At 41.1% G+C, this 20,610-nt stretch overlaps 1 protein-coding gene across 3 annotated transcripts in view; it reads left to right on the top strand.

Moving 5' to 3' along the window:
• robo4 (roundabout, axon guidance receptor, homolog 4 (Drosophila)) overlaps positions 1 to 20,610 on the top strand; it is a 124,990-nt gene that overhangs the window by 14,942 nt on the left and 89,438 nt on the right. For all 3 annotated transcript variants that reach the window (XM_048615601.1, XM_048615599.1, XM_048615600.1), the window contains exon 2: positions 1,823 to 2,149. In XM_048615601.1, coding sequence (XP_048471558.1) covers positions 1,823 to 2,149 — 327 coding nt within the window. The remainder of the gene's footprint in view (positions 1 to 1,822; positions 2,150 to 20,610) is intronic.

Raw genomic sequence — 20,610 nt, 5'->3', positions numbered from 1 at the left:
TGCCTGTCAACATCTTTGTTTAAAAAATAAATTGTGGCATGTTTTCCAGCAAGCTATTTATTGCCTACCCCTAAACTAAGAGGCTTCCATGGTCACTTTAGAGCAAACCCATATTGTGTGGGACTGAAGTCACATCTGCAACCTTACTGCTTTAAGAATGATGTTGCTTTAAGAAATGAATCTGATATGTTTCAGATTCAAACTACATGACTAGCTGCCAAGTGCCATCCAGCAGGAGTACTTTGGAAGCACACAGTTATCTGGGGGCTCTTGTGGTGCATAGAATTATACATTAGGTCCATAGTGCCAAAAGTACAGTAATGCCTACACTAGTCTCACTTTCCCATACTAGGCCCACAGCCTTGTATGTTGTGACACTTTGAGTGGTCATCCCAGTACTTTTTAAATGTTGTGAGGTCTATCGCTTCTACCACATTCCCAGGCCATGGATTCCAGACCCCTACCACCCTCTGGGTGAAAATGTTTATCCTCAAATCCTTGTAAACCTCCTGCTTTTACATTAAAATTATGCCCCCTTGCTACTGACTCTTCAACTAAAGGGAATAGCTGCTTCCTATCCACTCTGCCCATACCCCTCGTAACCTTATACACCTCTATCAGGACCTCCTCCCGCAAGCTTCTCTGCTCCAAAGAAAACAACCCAAGCTTATCTAGTCTCTCTTCAAAGCTGAAATACTCTATTCCAGGCAACGTCCTGGTGAATCTCCTTTGTGCCCGCTCCAATGCAGTGGCCCTCTACCTCTGAGCAAGAAGATCCAGGTTCAAGTCCCACCTGAGGTGTGTCATAACATATCTGAACAAGTTGATTAACAACATCTACACAGTTACCTGTAACTGCAATTTGCAATCTGCACTGTTAAGTAAGTCTCTGAGATTTTCAAATAGATTGAATTCATGGTACTGACCCACTAACACGAGAATTATAATAAGTGAAGTTTTGTTCTATGGTGGGTGTGTCCAGAACCAGGGGTCACAGTATGAGGATTCGGGGTAGACGATTTAGGATGGAGGTAAGGAGACATTTCTTCAACCAAAGAGTGGTGAGCCTGTGGAATTCATTACCACAGAAAGCAGTTGATGCCAAAACATTGAATGTATTCAAGAGGCGACTAGATATAGCACTTGTGGTGAATGGGATTGAAGGTCATGGGGAGAAAGCAGGATTAGGCTATGGAGTTGGACGATAAGCCATGATTGTGAAGAATGGCAGAGCAAGCTCGAAGGGCTGAATGGCCTCCTCCTGCACCTATCTTCTATGTTTCTATCTAAGAGCAGTAACAAACGAATTGAGTCTTCCTGACAGCTTCAGGGCCATTTTACTGGTATTTTTAGAAATTGAATTTGAATTAATTTCTCAATCTTTTTGATTTGATTTATTATTGTCACATGTACCTAGGTACAGTGAAAAGTTTTGTTTTGCGTGCAGTACAGGCAGATCATGCCAAAGTGCATTAGGGTAATAGAACAGAGTGAAGAATACAATGTTACGACTACAGAGAAGGTGCACAAAGAGTGAGATCGACATTAAATTTAAAAGTGGAGAGGTCCATTCCAAAGTCTAACAGCTGGGAAGAAGCTGTTCTTGAATTTGTTAATATGTATGTTTTAAGCTTTTGTATCTTCTGCCCAACGGAAGAGGGATTCAACACATTTTCCTCATATTTCTATCAATCCGGTTACCACTATGTTACCAAACCTGGTATCAACAGTCTTTTGCAATTTTAAGACTCAATGAATGAACTAATCCAGTTTTGAGGCAGTTATACTTCAAATATTCTAATAATGGAAATTTACTCCTTAGGTTCCAGACTCCGACTTGATGAATCCCCCCCTCTGATAATTGAACATCCGACTGACCTGGCTGTCTGCAAGGGAGAGCCTGCTACCTTGAACTGTCGGGCAGAGGGAAAGCCCCCACCGGTCATCGAATGGTACAGGAACGGTGAACGGGTGGAGACCAGCAAGGATGACCCTCAGTCCCAGCGTACTCTCCTGCCACACGGCTCCCTCTTCTTCTATCAGTTAAACCAGGGACGCAAAGGGAAATCTGATGAGGGTATATACATGTGTGTGGCACGCAACCACCTGGGATACGTCGTAAGCAAGAATGCATCACTTTATGTGGCATGTGAGTGATCTGCTTCTTCACTTGCATTTTTTTATACTTGGCAAGTTGAGATCCCTGAATTGGATCTCAAGAACTCAAGACACCTTTTCCTTTAGATTGAATTTATTGACTAAACAGCCATACAGCTCAAACCACACCCCTCCCCAACAACAACTTAGTGCATCACTAATTATATTTAATGAAGCCATACAGACATGTTATAACGTACCTCTGGGGTAGCTGGGATTTGAACCTTCTGGTCCACGAGACCCTCTTTTCAAAAAAGTTAAATTAATTGTTCCTCCCTTAAATTTACACAGTTATTTAATAGATTGACATCAGTCAACAGCTCAATCCTTGAGTTGAAAATCCTATAGCTATACTGAGTGGTATAAATGGCACAATTTTAAGCAGTGTGCAGGAACAGTGAGATCTTTGGCCTTTTTTTCACCTTTTCCCCAGTTTAGAAGGTTTCTTCTCAGCTCATACTTTCATTTTCCGTAACCATTCTAAATCTAACTGAGTTATGGCCACTATCACTAAAATGCTCCCTGACAGATATGAGTTCAAGCTGACTTGGGCTCTTTTCCGAATAGGAAGTGGAGAACTGCCTCCTGTCTTGTTGGGCTTTCATTGTACCATTAAAAAAGTTCTCCTTGATGCCATTTCAGATGTTTGAGCTCTCCTTACTTTGTACACTGAAAACTATTCCAGTTATTATTTGGTAGTTGACATCTCTTACTATTACTGCCTTTTTATTCTTACACTTCTTTGAAATTTGATTACACATTGTTCCTGGACTCCTCCTTGACTGTTTGGGAGCCTAGAGTACACACCCAACAACATGTTTGTTCCTCTATGTTTTTTAACTTCTACCCATATGGCCTCATTGTTGATCCTTCCAAGAAATTGTCCCTACTCTCTGTTATAATTGATTCTTTGATCAATATTGCACCCCTCTTTCCACTCTATCCCTCTCTCTATCTTGTCCAAATACCAGGAATGTTAAGCTACCAATTTTTCAGTCAAGTATTGGTCATGGTTATGATATCTTACTCCCATGTGCCTTTCTGTTCCCCCAGCTCCTCTGTCTTATTCCTTAGGATCCTCATGTTAAAACATCTTCTATTTAACCTTGCCAGCCTCACTTCTTTCTTACCTAGCCCATGTTTCCTCCATCTTCCAGACTCATTTTTAACATTTTAACTTCTAATTCCACCTCATATTCACTCCCCTCTTAACTGCTAACCAGGATCCCATTCCCCGGCCTATCTGGGTTAAATCCATTCCTGTAACATTAGCAAACCTCCTGTGAGTAACTTGTTCCCATTCCTGTTCAGGTGTAACCTGTCCAACATGTACAGTTTCCCTCCCTACCAGAAATGGCCCCCATGCCTCAGGAATCTAAACTCCTCCCTCCTGCACCATCCCTTCAGCCACGCTTACATATGCTTTATACTTCCATTCCTATACTCACCGCCACAAATGCCTCCAGGAGTAGCCTGGATATTACCACCTTTAAAGTCCTGCTTTACAATTTACTACCTAACTCCCTAATGCCTGTTACCTTATGTCTCTTTTGTCCCATGTCTTTGGTCCCGACATGGACCGTGACCTCTGACTGTTCACCATCCCCCTTTCAGAATGCTGTGTAGCCATTCACTCACATTCTTGACCCTGAAGGAAACAGAGCATCCTGCAGTTATGCCTACAGCTGCAGAAATATATATCTATTCTCCTCACTAACAATCCCCCTACAACTCTTACCCTTCCATGCTTCTTCCTTCCCTCCCCCTCCAACCCACGGTGCAATGGCCTTGACTCTGCCTGGCCTGCACATGAGAACCATTATTCTACCTTTCTCCAAGGTAAGAAAAACATTTTGAGAGAGAGTAGCGCTCAGAAAATTCCTTCACTACCTTCCTGGTACGCTTCTCTTTATTGATCACTCATTTCCTCTCTGCCTGCACTTCCTTGCACTTACAGGGTGACCATGTCCTGAAATGAACCTTTCAGCCTCATGAATGCATCATAGTGCTCTCAGCTGCTGGCCAAACTCCAAAACCCAGAGCTTGAGTAGCTCCAGCTGGAGGTACCTCCTGCATATGGTCATCCAAACTGCCAGGAGCGTCTAGGATTTCCTCACACTGTAAACCTACAGTCACCAGAGTCCTGGTGGACTGTAGGGCTGCTCTCTCATTAGAAAGAGAGAGAGAGGGGAAACTGGTAGTATTTAATCTGAGGGTCTCCATGCTTCAGGCAATGGGAGAAGTTGAGGAGGAGAATTCTTCATGGCAACTTCAGCAAATGCAGGAATTGAACCTACCCTATTGGTGTCACTCTGCATCACAAACCAGCCCTCTAGCCAACTGAGCTAACTGATCGCTTTCTGAAGGACTTTCCTTCTGTACCTCTCCCCTCACCTGAAGCACGATGACCCTCAAGTTAAAGCACCACCGTTTGCCTCTCTCTAATGAGAAAGCAGCCCTCCCACACAGTGGAGGATGGGCTTGAGATTCTGGCAGATGATAACTAACTAGAATGTGGAGCCTTGCTTTTGTCTTACCCTTACTTAAGATGAGATTAGCACATTTTATTCTTGTTTATGTCAGACAAACAACCAGAAACCCTTAACTCTACCAAGGGAAGACATTTAGTCTCGATGTAGTAAAATATTAATTATCTATCTATAGACAAATTAAGGAGGATTTTTTTTAAAAGATGCCCAGGTGACAGGCAGAATTTCATACCAAATTCTTTTGAGGGATGGAATGGTGAGCAGTAAGTCATAAATTCGGGGTCCAGCGCAGTGCCACTGTCTCCTACCTGCTCTGCCAATGCCCAGGGACATTTTACGCATGGTGATGGTGGAGTCAGGCACTTGTTGACCAGTTAGGGCACTTGAGTGGCCCATCAGTGATGCCAGTTGCCCTCAGGAATCTGGTAGCATTGTGGCCTCTTGTTGGGGTGCCTTGTGCCCGTCGCCCCTCTCCATCGCTATTTGCCCATTCTCCAGTATTGCCCCCTTCACCACCATCCCTCCACATGCACACCCTGTCTTGATTACTCCTGCCATAAGTGCTCCCCTCCATCGACATCCCCGACCCAAACATTCCTCTTGCTGGAGCCTGCAGCCTGATCCTGTCAAGAAACTCAAGTACCTCTTCTCAGAGTGGAGAAAGATGGGATTTATCAGTGACATTCAAAATTAGGAACAGTCCCTCTACAGATGTAGAATCAGTCATCGGGATGCAGGCGCAGTGGCTCAGTGGTTAGTACTGCTGCCTCACGGCGCCAGGGACCCGGGTTTAATTCTACCCTCGGGTGACTGTCTATGTGGGTTTCCTCTGGATGCTCCAGTTTCCTCTCACAGTCCAAAGATGTGCAGGATTGGCCATGGAAAATGCAGGGGTTACAGGGATAGGGTAGGGGGTGGGTCTGGGTGAAATACTCTTCGGAGGGTCGGTGTGGAATTGATAGGCCGAATGGCCTGCTTCCACACTGTAGGGATTCTCTGATTTAAGGTGATTAGCAAAATAACCTGAGATGATACAAGGAAACAACTTGTGTGAAAATATGTTGTTGCGATCTGGGGAACATTGCCTGAAAGGTTGGAAGCTGACTCAATGGTAACTTTCAAAATAAAGTTGGACACGTACTCTAAGCTTTGTGAAGAAATAGAGGGCACTTTGGACAAAAGTTGGATAGCCCTGAGAGATGCCTCAGGTACAATGAGCTGAATGGCCTTCTTTTATGTTGTATTGCGGTCTTATTCTTGTCACCACAATTTAGGAGGAATGTGAATAACTTTTGAGTTGGTGCAATGAAGTTTCACTTAGACTGATAGCAGGTCTGGGGAATTTGCAGTGGTGCAGGGGAAACTGGAATAGCTGGGGTCGTTCTTTTTAAAGGTGGGAAGGTCAAGGAAAGATTTACCAGAGCTGTTCAAAATTACAAGGGCATTTTGATAGTGAGAAACGATTTCCATTGACCAGAAGGTTGATTGCGAGGTGACTTAATTCAACATAATTAGCAAAAGTACTAGAGGCAAAGAATTTATCTCACACACAGTGAGATGTTATGATCTGTTTTGCAGTACCTGACAGAAGGATAAAGGTAGAATCATTAGTGTCTTTAAAATGGAAATTAGAAAATGTTTATAAAAAGAAAAGACTGCATGACAGTAAGAAGTGTGTGAGAGTGGTTAGTTTTTTCAAAACAGCTGCCTATGTATAATGGGCTGAATGGTCACCTTTTGTGCTGTAATGTTCTAAAAGAATTAACCAGGAAATTTGCATATTAAAACACCAGTCGGTGCTGAGTCTGCTGATTGGTGAAGCAATGAGGATGAGTTGCTTTTACTACTCCTGGGATAGAAAGAGGTTAAAATAAAATTAGGGCTTTTTCTTTTCCTAATTGAATGTCTCCAGTTGATGAGTGTCTGAGAATAATTTACAGGAGAAGGAAATATGTGTATCCTGTGATCATCCCCATTGCAATGAGCCTCAAGCATGTAAATTAGTTTGTTCTTTTCTGGGCTCTTTGATCAAACTTTTTTCAGCTTTGCTTCAAAAAATCATACCCCAACTTTGATATAATTGCAGATTTCCTCTGCGGGCGTTGTGATGTCTGACTCAAAATGAAACATGTTCAACCCCTGCTTCAGGTTCCAGTGAATCATTGTTCAACCCACAAGCTGGCAGTTCCACACATCCACTCTGCTCTGGGGAAAGGACCACTTTGAACCTCGTTCGGGTCCTTGTAATAATTTTGAGGTTGTCTCTTTGCAGCTGCTGTCATAATCCTTTTGAACAGCACCATCGTTCACAACCTTAAAGTTTCACGTTACCTCTTTCTCTGTGCTATTTTCCTTCTGCAGGAATGTTTGGATTCACAGTGTGTTTATAGTTCCACGCCTGCTCTCTGACATCTCAGTCAAGTGTGTGTGCTTTGTGAATGAATTGTGTCAGTCTGTTGGTGAGAGGGAGATCTCACATCTTAGACTGACTTTGTGTTTATCTAATGTCCACACTTGCTTATTTTCCAGCAAGAACTCGTGAGTAATGATCAAGAGTGACCATTCTATTGTACCCACAAGATCCAGGGGTGTTTAGCACAATTGTACAATGCCAGTATGGTTAAAGTTGAAAACCACGTCCTCCACATGAACTAGGATCCAATTTGAAATGCTCTTGTCCTGTCTGGCTTTCTTCTACTTTCAATTACAAATGATTTAGTAGGATAACTGTTTTATTGAGCTGGTTTCACTGCGCTAGTGTTCTGGGATTTTCTCCCTCAACAGTATTTTCCTTTTAATTACATCTAACATATCGCATTACACAGAACATATAATGCAAAATCAGACATTTTGCTGTTAGCTGCAATTCAAACAAATATCATCCCAACCCACTTCACCTATCTCCTAAAGTTTTATTTCTTCTCTCTCATTTGTTAAGGAACATAGGAACTGGAGCTAACTGTTCAGTCCTTTGAGATCGTTCTGCCATTCAGTGAAATTAAGGCTGATCTGCGTCTTCACTCCATCCACCTACCTTGGCTCAATGTTCTGTAGTTTTGATGGACAATGCATAATATATTATTATCATTTTTTGGAATTTGGATTTTCCTTAAAATGAGGCATATAGGTTTTGCTTAATCTTGTGAATGCAAATTTTATTTTCCAAAAGGTTAGGAGGCAATTTGAACAATGCGTTGAATGCGTAATTTCTAAGAAGTTATAAGACTTCAGCCAACTACCTGGGAGAGCCCTGTGGTGTTAACACATAAACTGTTTATACTGTTTGGCTTATGATAGGCAGAATAAACACAAAAAGGCAATTAGTTTAGTTTTGACTTCAGAACAGAAGGTTAAAGTTTTAGTTAAGAAGAATCCAGAGTTTAGTTAAGAAGGGAAACTAGGAAGGAAACCAAATTATTCCTGGTTCATTTTTGGGAACACCAGTCATCCAAGCACCTAATCTCTTGTCTGTGAAGCTTCTAAGTCAAGAGAGTTTGGATAGAAATCTTTATGTCTTTGGACTAGAGAAAATTTAAACAATCAGAGTTGTGAAAAGCACATACCAGTGAACTTGGAAAGGAATTTTTTTTTCATAGTTATGAAAAAGAAACTTGAAAGCACCAATTAGGCAAATATTTAAAAATCTGAAATGGGAGTGATATTTCTATAGGATTGAGTCTCCATGATGCATCATGTTGGGAAGATTGAACCATTGTTTGGTTGTTTCTGTTAAGATCTTTCTCACTGTCTTCTATAAATGTATATAGCTCAGTTTTTTTTTCTTTTATCTAATAAATGTACGTTCTCTTGTTAAAGAAGGTCTACAGCCTCATGTGAATATGTTTTAATAACTGGACACCACTTTAACCAACTGCAAAAATTGATCCATCAAGCCAGATTTTGTTCTGGGATCTATCGTGACTTGTTTTACTCTCAGCTGGGATCATTACACAATACTTTTGTTAAAAAAACTATTGATCTCAGATTTATTAATCAGCTGGCATCTACTGTCATTTGTGGGAGACAGTTTCACGTCTCTCCTATCCTTTGCATGAAGAACTATTTCTTAACTTATTTTCTGAATAAAGTCAGAAGTCACACGACACCAGTTTAGAGTCCAGCATGTTTATTTGAAATCACAAGCTTTCGGAGTGGTGCTCCTTCATCAGGCAAAATCTGGTGATTTCAAATAAATCCATTGGACTATAGCCTGGAGTTATGTGACTTCTGACTTTGTCCATCCCAGTCCAACACCGGCACTTCCGCATCATACTTTCTGAATGCCCTTGCTCTGATTACAAAATTATTCCCATTAAGCCAGGCTCATTCACCAGAAAATAAAGTTCTTCTCCAACCTATCAATTAATTTTGATTTGTTGCATACAGTACCTCAATCAATTCCACCCCCCCTCTCTATATTCCAGAGAATACAGATCTAAATTATATAATCTGACCCTTGGTATTTTGGTAAAATTCTGGTGGATCTGAACTGGTCTCCTTATCAAAATGGGTATATAGTTTCTAAGGTACAATGTCCGGAACAATGCACCTTACTCCAAGTGTGGTCATTGTACAATTGTAGCAAAGGTTCCTCTCCTTGTGTTCTACTACTCTAGTTCTAAAGGCTAATGGTGCATTAGGATTCAAGGTGAAAGGGGGAATGTTTAGGAGAGAAGTGTGGGGAAAATCTTTCACACAGAATGTTCTTTCCTGGAATATACTGCCAGCAGAGGTGGTGGAAACAGCCATGTTAGCAACCCTTAAGATGTATCTTGATAGACACATGAATGGGAGGTGAACAGAGGGATAGAAATCATGCATGGTCAATAAGTAACAAGTTTAAATAAGAATTAGGAATTGGTGCAAGCCTGTTGGGCTGAAGGGCCAGTTCTTGTGTTATATTAATGTGTCAGTTAATGTCTGTTAAATAAATCTATGCAATTTGCCTTAACTAGTCCTTGTGTTAATGAGTTAAACGCATCATAACCACTGTCTTCTGAATTTATTAATTGAATTTATTGATGGTTATCATATATATAGCCTTATAAAGCAGTTGCTAGTGTCCCTGCCACTAAGCTGATAGCCGTGAATTTGAGTCCCACTCTAGGATTTGATGACCATAATGTTAATGTGTTCCTAATGTGGTCAAACAGGTTGATGATCAATTTGTAAATTCTTCCGACATATCGATGGCAGCTGGTAAGATTGGGAGAGCCTCCTGGCAGTCATGTTGAATGTGGGATGGGTACCCCTCAAGCAACAGCTTAGCAAACTGCTCCAGAAGAATCCAGCTATTGAATTAGGTGTAAGCACATGTTTAGTCTGTCTCTCGTGTCACCAGATTTGGGAAGCGTCTATATCCTATCAGTGGAAACACCTGTTCTGTGTCCACTGTAGTGTATTGTTCTATAACCTTAAAGACTGTTGTCACTTATCGGTTTTACACAATTACTTTAACATTGAGAGTTATTGCAAGACACATTGAGTGACAATAGATGCTATATTTGCATGGGAGCTAGAGAAATGACTGAAGATTATCGAAGCAATCTTTTTTTTAAATAAAACATGTGTATGAATAAATTAGGCCATTCAGCCCCTCAAGCCCATTCTACCATTTGATAACAACATGGCTGACCTGATTGTGCCCTCACTTCCACTTGTGTACGCTGTGATTCCCTTGTCAATCAAGAATCTATTAAACTCAGTCTTAAAAATGCTTAATAACCCCCATTTCCACAGATTCATGCCCCTTGAAACATTAAAATACATTGAAAAAAGATAGGGAGTGTTTTTGAAGTCAGTTGAGGCAGTTCAAGGATCTGCAACCTTAGGTGGGACAGAGGGAAAGTCCATGGAGACTCAGAACTTTTAAAAAGAAATTCAAGCTGCCAGCTAGTAGTTGAAAGTATGACACAATAATATTTCATGTTTTAAGAATTTAATGAAGCTAAAGACTAAAAGTGCTATTGACTGAACACCATCTTTGCAGACAACCTATCCGTTAAACCACAATACAGAACAATCTCCTCTTTCCTTATGGCACAGCCAAACAGACACTTGAGAGATATATTTTAGATTGTCCTTTATGTAAATATTATATTTTCATGGGAGTGGTTCTTAGATCTTGAGGACATTTTAAAGTTTATTTTTTCATGGGATGTGGGCAAAGCCAGCATTTGTTGTTCAGTCTCTAATTGTCTTTGGCCTAAGTGTCTTGCTATGCAATTAATCGTGCTGTGAAGGATCTGGATTCACATGTAGGCCTGGTTGGATAAGGATGGCAGATTTCATTCCCTAAGGTTCCCATTACTTAAATGAACAGGTTTTGAATCACAATCAACAATAGTTTCAAGGCCGCCATTACTGAGATTAGGCTTTAATTCTAGATTTATTAATTGAATTTGAATTACACCAGCTGAACCTATGCACTTCCCCCTACATCATTAGCCTGAGTTCCAGTGACATTATCAATGACTTCCACATTAGTTCAGTTTTCTTTCTCATTTCTCAGCCCAGGAATGAATAATCTCAGAACTGTCTTTCACAGTGAAGACTTTTCCCCAAAATTTTCTTCGTCTAGCATAAATTGAGCAAATCTTCCATCGTTATTTTAAATTTCCATGAAGGAAGATTTCAACCTGGGCATAAAGCATCCACCTGTGTTCCTGCATGGTGAACTCATGGAGACATTTGAACTTTAGCTGCTTCCTCTTTCCCTGTTCCTGAAAGACTGACTTTATCAATTAGTTTTTAGATCTCTTCCTTCTTAACGCCTGTCCCCATGGCAACATAGGCCCTGTATTCAGGTGGAAATGCTGATTTGCTTTTCCTGAGAACCCAATTCTCTACTGCGTTAGAAGTAAATGGAAAGTTTAAACAATTTACAACACAGCATTCTCAACATTTTCCTACTTTGGAGACTCTCAGTCTGTGCACTGTCAGCACATGGACTGTCACCATTCTCTCCAAGTATAAACACCTTGTAATTTCTTCCTGTGAAACAATCTTGGCCCCCATTAATCTCTAACATCAAATCACTCAAATTTTCTCTCAGGTCACATGTCTCCCTAATTTGACCTTCCATTAAAGACACAAAACAGAACAATCTATATAACCCATAATTATACCAGCTCACATAAAGCATTTGGATTCTGTCCTGCACCACCTTTAACTTTTTGATGACATTACCAGATGGTATAGTGACTATTACTGAGACATAATAGCTTTCTGCTTGCATTTGCGTTTGGACTGTATTTGTAAATACAGTCTCACATATATTTTGGAAGCTGCACTATAAAAAGGTGTATTATGAATCCATTGCACAATTAACTGCACGCTAAACGTATTAGGAAATGGATGCGCCTGTTGATCTTTATTCAAATTCCTTTCATGATTTCCTGCCATTGCCAGTGGGTCCTCAGTACGCTGTATTCCTGGACCAATTGAACAGAGTTCAATACTTGATTGGATAATTCTTGACTGTCACTCATTATAACCTCCCATTGCCAATATTTGTAGGGCTAATAAATAAAGAGGTTCAAGGAAAATGAAAGCATACTTTTTAAATGGTGCTCCCATTTCTCTGCTGCGGTTATTACAATCGTATTATGGACATTAATCCTTAATTCTTAGAGACTCTAGGACAGGTTTTCTCACTGTGACTCAATTTTGACTTTTAAAAGCTGATGCCACCCCAAGGTGAGATGTGGGACGGGGAGGAAACGACAGAGCAAAGGGAGGTGAATGAACCAGTGCTGTCTTCTAGCTCACAGCCCCAAAATTCCAGCTCATGACCCCATTTGGGGTCCTGACCTCCACCCCTCCACCCCCACTTTGGGCAGTCTTGTTTCTTGGACAATCCTGGAGTGTTGCCAGACCTATCATGACCACACAGGACATTTAAGAGGATTTCCATGATCCAACCCACCCATCTGACAGGACTGTGTTTGTATTGTATATGAGGTTGTTCAAATGAGTTGAAGCAGTTTGTTAGGTCATGGCATCTGTTTTGTACATTTTCTTTTCACTCCTCTCATACATGTTGAATCTGGGTAAAGAGTCTGCCAAGTCCAAATCCTGTTTAGGCAATTGCTAAATTGAGAATTGAGAAACAGCACTGGAATGAGTTAACCTGAGAGAGAGAGAGATGCTACAGGCAATAGAGAACATGCAAAGGTAAAGTGGGGAACATGGAGAAGAGAGATTGTGTGACTGGTATCAGCTGTACCTGTGTTATGTAGCCTTTGGTAAATATTCTAAAGGATCAGCAGGCTTTCTAATGCAAAAAATAAATCTTTAACAAGTTCTTAACGCAGAAATGAAGGGAAGTAAGGCCTACAGGATGAGGCACTGGCCTCCTAATCTAGTGATTGTAGGTTCAAATCCCATTTGGGGTATTTGATTTAAGGACGGCACAATGTCTCAGTGGTTTGCACTGCTGCCTGTCAGCGCCAGGACCTGAGTTTGATTCCAGCCTTCGATGACTGTGTGGAGTTTGCATATTTTCCCTGTTTCTGTGTGGGTTTCCTCTGCTTTCATTCAAATGCAGGCTAGGTGGATTGACCGTGCTCAATGTAGAATTATGGGGATAAGGTGGGTCTGGGTGTGATGCTCTTTGAAGGGTCAGTGCAGGCTTGATGGGCTGAATGGCCTCCTTTTGCTCTTGTAGGGATTCTTTGAAATACACTTTCTTAAAATTTTGTAGCACTCTTGCCTCTGAATCATAAGGCTCCTATTTGAAGTCCCATTCCAAAGCTTGTGTACAAAAGTCAAGGTTATCAGACTTGTGCGAGTACCACACTGTGTGAAGTGCAGTATTTTGGATGAAGCTTTAACCTGATGGGTCATCTACATGTTCCAGTGGGAAAAAAAGATGATATAGCACTATTTTAAAGAAGATGTTTGAAATGGACTGGTTGGACCGAAGGGTCTGTATCTGTGCTGTATGAGTCTATGACTATGACTGTAAGAGCAGGGGTTTATCCCTGAATTCTGACCAATATTTATACTGCAATCAAGATCAAAAAACATAATGTCTAGTCATTATCACATTGATGTCTGTGGAAGCTGGCTGCATTTTCTAGATTACAGCAATGAAGACCCTTCTGGAGGACTACATTGGCTGTAAAACATTTTGTGATGTCCTGAGATCATGTTGATGCCAGCCTCTCTTTCATTATTTGTCAAGGTACCATTTGGAAATTTTATATAAATGAAATGAGTGAAAATAAACAAAAGGAATTGGGTGGAGCTCGTATTTCACTCACACACCATCAACAAACTTAAAGTCAATGAGGATCAATGGGAAAACTCTCCACTGGTTTGAGTCATTCTTAGTGCAAAGGATTGTGTTTTTTGGAGGCTGGTCATCATAGGCCCATGTCTTTGTTACAGGAGTTCCAGACTAATGGTCTAAGCTCAACCATTAACGTCCTTTGTGTGTGTGTGTGTGTGTGTGTGTGTGTGTGTGTGTGTGTGTGTGTCGTGGATGACATTCAGGAATATTAAAGTGGCAAAATAACACTTGTACTACGTAAATGCCAAACAATTAGTATCACTAACATGACAGACTCTAACCATCTCTGCATGACATTCAATATCATTATGATTGCTGAATCTTCATTGTCTCATCCTGGAGGGACCTGATTAGCCAGAAACCTAACTGGATCAATCACGTAAATACTGTGGCCTCAAGAGCAGGTCAGCAGCTGGGAATTTTGCAGAGACTAACTTACCTCCAGTCTCCTAAGAACTGTCCACCGCTTACAAGGCACAAGTCTAGAGCCCACATGAAATACTCTCCATTTTCATGTATGAGTGCAGCTCCACAATATTCAAGGAGCTTGACACCATCAAGGATAAAACAAACTGTCTGACTGGCAACCCGTCTAACACCTTCAACACTCACTCCCTGCACCAATGAGCACAGTGGCCCCAGTATGTACAGTATACTAGATACATGGCCGAAACTCATTGAGTATTCTTTGACAAAACCATCCAAACGCACGACCCCTACCATTAGAAGGCCAAGAGCAGCAGGGAACACCAACTCCTTCAGGCCCAATCCTGACTGGAAAATACATTATCCATTCCGTTGTGATCACTAGATCAGAAATCTGGAACTCGCTCTCTGCCTGTACTGTAGGGAAGTGCTGGCACAATAGTAATATCACTAGATGAGTAATCCAGAGCCCTAGGTTTATGTTCTGGGGCATGGATTCAAATCCCATCATGGCAGATGGAGAAATTTGAATTCAATAAAAATCTGGAATGAAAAGCAAGGCTAATGGAGACACTGAAAATTGTCATAAAAACTCATGTGGCTCCATAATGTCCCTTTAGGGTTAGGGTTAGGGTTCTCCTCTTCTTCCCTGGTCTGATCTACATGTGACTCCAGACTCAAAACAATTTGGTTGACTCTTTACTGCCTCCTGGGCAATTAGGGATGGGTCATAAATACTGGTGATGCCCATATCCCGAGAACAAATAAAAAAAGTGAACAACAGATTCCCCAGCACTCTCTCAATGTTCATATCCCATGAAAGATTAAGAAAAAAATAGTGATATACATTATCACCAAGTGAGTAAGTAACTTGCGTCTGATAATGAGTATTTACTGTTGGTTAAATTTGCCTTTATGACTCTATGAAGAGTGCCTCTTCTAGCAATACTACAGAGACTTAACTCAATTCATCATGACTGACTGGTCTTTGAGCTATGCAGATAGCAACTGCAATGCTGCTTGTCTCCAGCAAACCCATGTAAATATGCATAAAGCAATTAGAAATGATTCCATGAGAAGGGACTTCTCTACCCTGCTCTGTTTCACAATCCTCTAGTTTAGTAGCTCCTTACTACGGCTGCAGTACAGACACCAGATTCCACAAGAGTCTGTGCAGCTGGAGAGTGACAGGTGGATTGAAACTCTGCCAGAATTGGTCACAGTTGTGTGAGTCTGCAGAGCTTTTATCTGCATCCACATTAAAGACTGGGTCATGATGAGTGAAGGGAGATTTACAAACTATTATCATGAGGGTCAACCAACCATGAACTTCTATGAATACTAAACCTGCCTGCTACTACAAACAGGATCAAGTTGAAGTAAGCTGACTTAAGGAGCAGAGGATGTATTGATGAGGTTAGATAAAGGGAAGGTGAGGAGGCTCATGTGGAATGTAAACACTGGCTTGGACCAGTTGGGACTTGTGGTCCGATTCTGTGCTGTAAATTCTACCAGGCTCCTGCATTACTCAGGAGATGCCAGAAGCTCAATCTTCATTTATTTTTATGAATAACAACAAACAGAAAAATAGCCCGTGGTCCATTTAGCCTGTCTCACACAATTGTGAAACTTTATACAAATGTACTCTCATACCACACTCAAAATCATGTGATCTCCCAGGAGCTGCAACAGGAACTGATTTGGGTGGGAAGCACCTGGGAAATTTGCAGATTTTTCCCAAAGACAGTCCAAAGATGTGCAGGTTAGGTGGATTGACCATGCTAAATTACCCATGGTGACAAGTAACCTGTAGGTTAGGGGATGTGGGGTGGGTCTGGGTGGGATGCTCTTTGGAGGTTCTGTGTGGATTCAATGGGTCGAATGGCCTGCTTCCATGATGTAGGGATTCTGTGTATCTATATATGTATGACTCCAGTCCTATTATTGATTCCCTACCTTTTCCAACAAATTTTCCTCATTCAGAAAAACAGGTTTACAGAATGTGAAGGGCTAGCATGCTGCTCCTCTTTATCTCATGCAGTTCAAAATTGTTCGTTCTCTTTGGTCGAGGTAATGCCTATGGCTGACCTCAGAATATGTTGTGTGTAGGTTTGTGTGGAGCCTAAACACAGCCTGGGGCTGAATGACCTGTTCTGTGCTGTACAAGCGATGTATAGGATCTGGTCAATGTTGAGTGAATGCAGGTGGTCCAGGTACCCAACTACAATTACACCAGCACAAATCTGCCCAACTTTCTCATTTAGTGAAAGAAAATCAAAGCACAAGACGCCATTTGATTAAAATTCACAAAATTACAATACAAGCTGTCAGGAAATCTGATCGTCAGCAGCTTGAAGCAGTTAATAAATCTTTTGATCAGCTTTAGTTTTTACATGGGTCCACTGTTTGTTCCCCATATGTTAAGCTCTCGATTAATCACATCAAAAGTTTCTTTCTTTCCTGCCGGATCTGATTCTAATCTTTTTCATGTTTTATTGTTTAAGATCTCGCTATAAAACAAGCCCTTGTCCTTTACATAAGTGTCCAGGTAGTGCTCGTAAATCTCTGTCAAACAACTGCTGGTGCATGGAGGTCATGCTAACAGATTTGGTCCCACAATCCTTTGTACTTGGCACCCTCAGTGGAATGTTCTAGAATTAACTTGACTCTCCCTAGCCCAGCTGTGTAATTTATCTGTGGGCCCCGGCTGTTTTTTTTTCCCTGTATTCACGTTGCAGTCAGGCATTTTGTTTTCCCCAAACTCTTAATCTTGCTTCGAAAAGCTGCAACAGGACAAATGAATCTCAGGATTTTTTTTTAGCTGGGGAGGACAGCTTGATTTATCCTGATTTCCTCAGGCATTGCCACATTCAATCAGGTGGATGGAGAATGGTCCAAATAAACACTTTCAATGATGTTTTAATAACAAACTTTTTTTTATTTTTTAACATTCTGGACCATTCGTATCGAAAAACAATCAAAAGCAAGAGACACTTTGTTATGGATTTTCTACAATTCATAGAATTTTCACAGAATTTCATAGAATCCCTACAGTGTGGAAACACACTTACAATGTCCTTACTCTGATCAGGGGAGTTGAGGGTGAGGGCTATTTAATGTCTAGCTAACAAAATGCACATACTATGCACCTCAGATGAGTTCACAGATTCATACAATGCCTATAGTGTGGAAGCAAGGTCGTTTGGTCCATTGAGTCTGCACTGACTCTCCAAAGAGAATTCCACTCAGACTCACCCTGCTAACCTATCCCTGTAACACCTCATTTCCCCATGGCTAATCCACCTAGCCTGCACATCCCACAATACCATGGGGCAATTTAGCTTGGCCTAACCACCTAGCCTGCACATCTTTGGACTGTGGGAGGAAACCCACGCAGGCACGGGGAGAATGTGCAAAGTCCACATAGACAGGCACGCAATGATGGAATTGAGCCCACATCTCTGGTCCTGTGAGGCAGCAGTGCTCACCACTGAGCCACCATGCCGTGAGCTAAATTTTTTAAGAATGAAGGTAAAAAAATTAAGAAAATATAACCAAGATAGCCTTTTTAACAATGCCTTGTACATTGTAAAAAGCACTAATTTTGTTCCCCTTGTAAAATGGAAATGTGGGTCTGAGATTTGGGTTTACTGTGTTGCTTCTACATCTCTGTCCAATGGTACTATTGAGGAGGGGTCTTTCAGAAGGAGGCATGAGATTAGTCTTTTATATTTGACCATGAGGGTCACAACATCTTTCTTGAATCTAGCCAAGCTGAAGAAATGCATTTTTTGTTGTTTGCGGAGCTAGCTTAGCAGTTCTGATAATCGGTGCTAATCTTTAATACAGTTTTCACTTTCACAGTCGGCATCAGAAGACTGACTGCATTTGTTTTGAGAATTATTTGCCATTAGGAACTAGTAATCATATAAAGAAGATGTAACAAATCCCTTGAGAGGATTGCTTGCTTGAGTTTTTCAGCTAGGACAAGGGGTGAAATCATTCTGTAACATACTTTTGGATTTTGGACAGTTGGATAAGCAGAAATCTAGTGTCAAGCTGAAGAAAATTTAAATTAAGTTACTGAGTAATCGATGTCAATAGAAATGCAGCTTGTCCACTATTGGTGGAGCAGACTGGGTAGGCTGAATGGCTCTGATGAGGAGTCGAAATGTTACCTTGCTTTCTCTCCATGGATGCTGCCTGACCCGCTGTGATCTCCAACATTTCTTGTCTTCAGTACAGATTACATCATCTGCATTAATTTACTCCTAGGCTGAATGGCTTACTTCTGCTTCTATGTCTTATGATCTCATGGCCTCTCCGTGCACATGTGCAGCCCTCTTATCAAATCGCTGAAATCTCAGATACAGACTCGCAACATTTAGAGCTCAGGGACTGCAAACATACACAGGGGTACTTCAAGATTGCAACTGGCTCAGAAATTCACTAACATGTTTCATTAAGCTTCACGCTAATAATCTGACCAGCTCACCTTACCTACTGGGCCATTGGCCTGAAGCATTGTCAGGAACAACATGGAAAGCATTCTGATCGATTTTCCTTTCCAAATCTCATTAGCCAGGCTGTTCACATAAGCAGCGCTACCATGGAATGTTGTGAAGCAGTGTGTTTCAGAATTATTATGCCACTCCCAGAAGGTACTTTCAGGTCTAATATCCTACTATTTGCCCTATTGATAAACAAGGTAAACTGAGTGATCATGTGGGTGAATCTCTATTGGTTGTTGTGGGTGGTGATGGTAGTGGGGGCAGAACTCCAGAAGAGTTCATTCCTGTACCTTCATACCTTCTTTCAACTATACATTGATAATTCTTTCAGTGGGGCTGATGCTCAGAGACTCCATCTTCTTATGTCTTCGCAATGCATCAGTGACAAAGGCATTAGATAGGATGGTAGGCCTTAGTAGGTTTCACATGCTGCATTGCAGGGATGGTGAGGTGGGAGTAGCAGGGAGAATAAAATTTAACATTCAGCAATCATTCTTGTGGCTCCCAATCTCTCTGCAAAAATAAAATTTGAAAAGTGCAGGAGCCACATTGCAGCTAATCCAGTGCATTTGACTGCAGTTGTGGCCAGGTTAATTCATCGGATATAAGGGTCATGTCAGAAAATACTTCCCCTGTTGCTTAACATTTTTTTAAGAAAAGCTTCCTTTAGAGTCAGTCCAAGTAAGGTGAAAATTTCTAATTGTGTTGCTGTTGGTTTCCATAGTTTCAACGGGTACAATAAAAAAAAGTCATTAATTTCTACAGAAATGCCACCGATTAATACAAACATATGAATAGTCACCAGTTTTTAGTATCACAAGGGCTCCTTTCTCATTAGTGCTGTGCAGATTGAAAAGGTGGAAATGCTTTAAGTCCAGCAACAATAGCAAACTGGCAGGAAATTGGGATTTAGTTGTTCCGCTGTCTGGGTGGTGGGGATTCCGTTGCTTGGTAGTTGGGTGAAAAAGAAAAAGATGAGAGTTTGATAATTCCTAGCAGTCCTGGAAAGCTTTGCATCCACAGATCCCATCTACAAAGTTCAAATTTCAAGCATGAGTTTAACAATTTAATGTTTGATAATTGTTGAATAATATTTAAAAAGCCTTTAATAATTGAAGAAAGCCATATTTACATAGAGCAGTGCAGTCCATAGAGAGATGCAAAGTTGGTGTTACTAATATTTATAGAGATGCTTGTTCTAAGGCCCTAATTTAAATGTTTTACAAGTGTTCTTAATACTGAGAATTTACTGCCAAAAAGTATTGTCTTTTCACCCTCTACAGAACACTCCGCTCTTGCATTTTCTTATCCCTGAGGTGCAAGGTGACAGACTGTTGCTGCCAACTGTGCTCATTAAGAAAAATAATTTACAGTTAATTTGTGTTGCAATTAAATAGCATCCAGTATGCATGAGCAGGCCTTCAAATGAACAATATGTTAGTGATTGCAGCTTTGAAGAAGCTACAAGGCCCTCATTAACATTACAGCTTCCCAGAGGCCTTATTAGTCATTTACTGTGTCAGCCAGATTGTCCAAAAGAATTGTGGGACTGAGAGAGACTCTGTCTGTTAACTGAGGCGGCAAATTGTACCGTGGTGACATTTGAGAGTGCGGAGCAGGAGGCCTGGAAGGTATAATCATCAGTTAGGATTTTAATTAAAGGCAGGAGCTGCGTTGTCCCACTGAGAGGGTGGGAAGTTATAGTAATGGCTTGAATAGCATAGGCCCCAAC

This window comes from Rhincodon typus, chromosome 32, assembly GCF_021869965.1.
Source record: "Rhincodon typus isolate 14 chromosome 32, sRhiTyp1.1, whole genome shotgun sequence".
Taxonomy (NCBI): domain Eukaryota; kingdom Metazoa; phylum Chordata; class Chondrichthyes; order Orectolobiformes; family Rhincodontidae; genus Rhincodon; species Rhincodon typus.
This window is presented reverse-complemented; position numbering and strand designations above follow the sequence as displayed.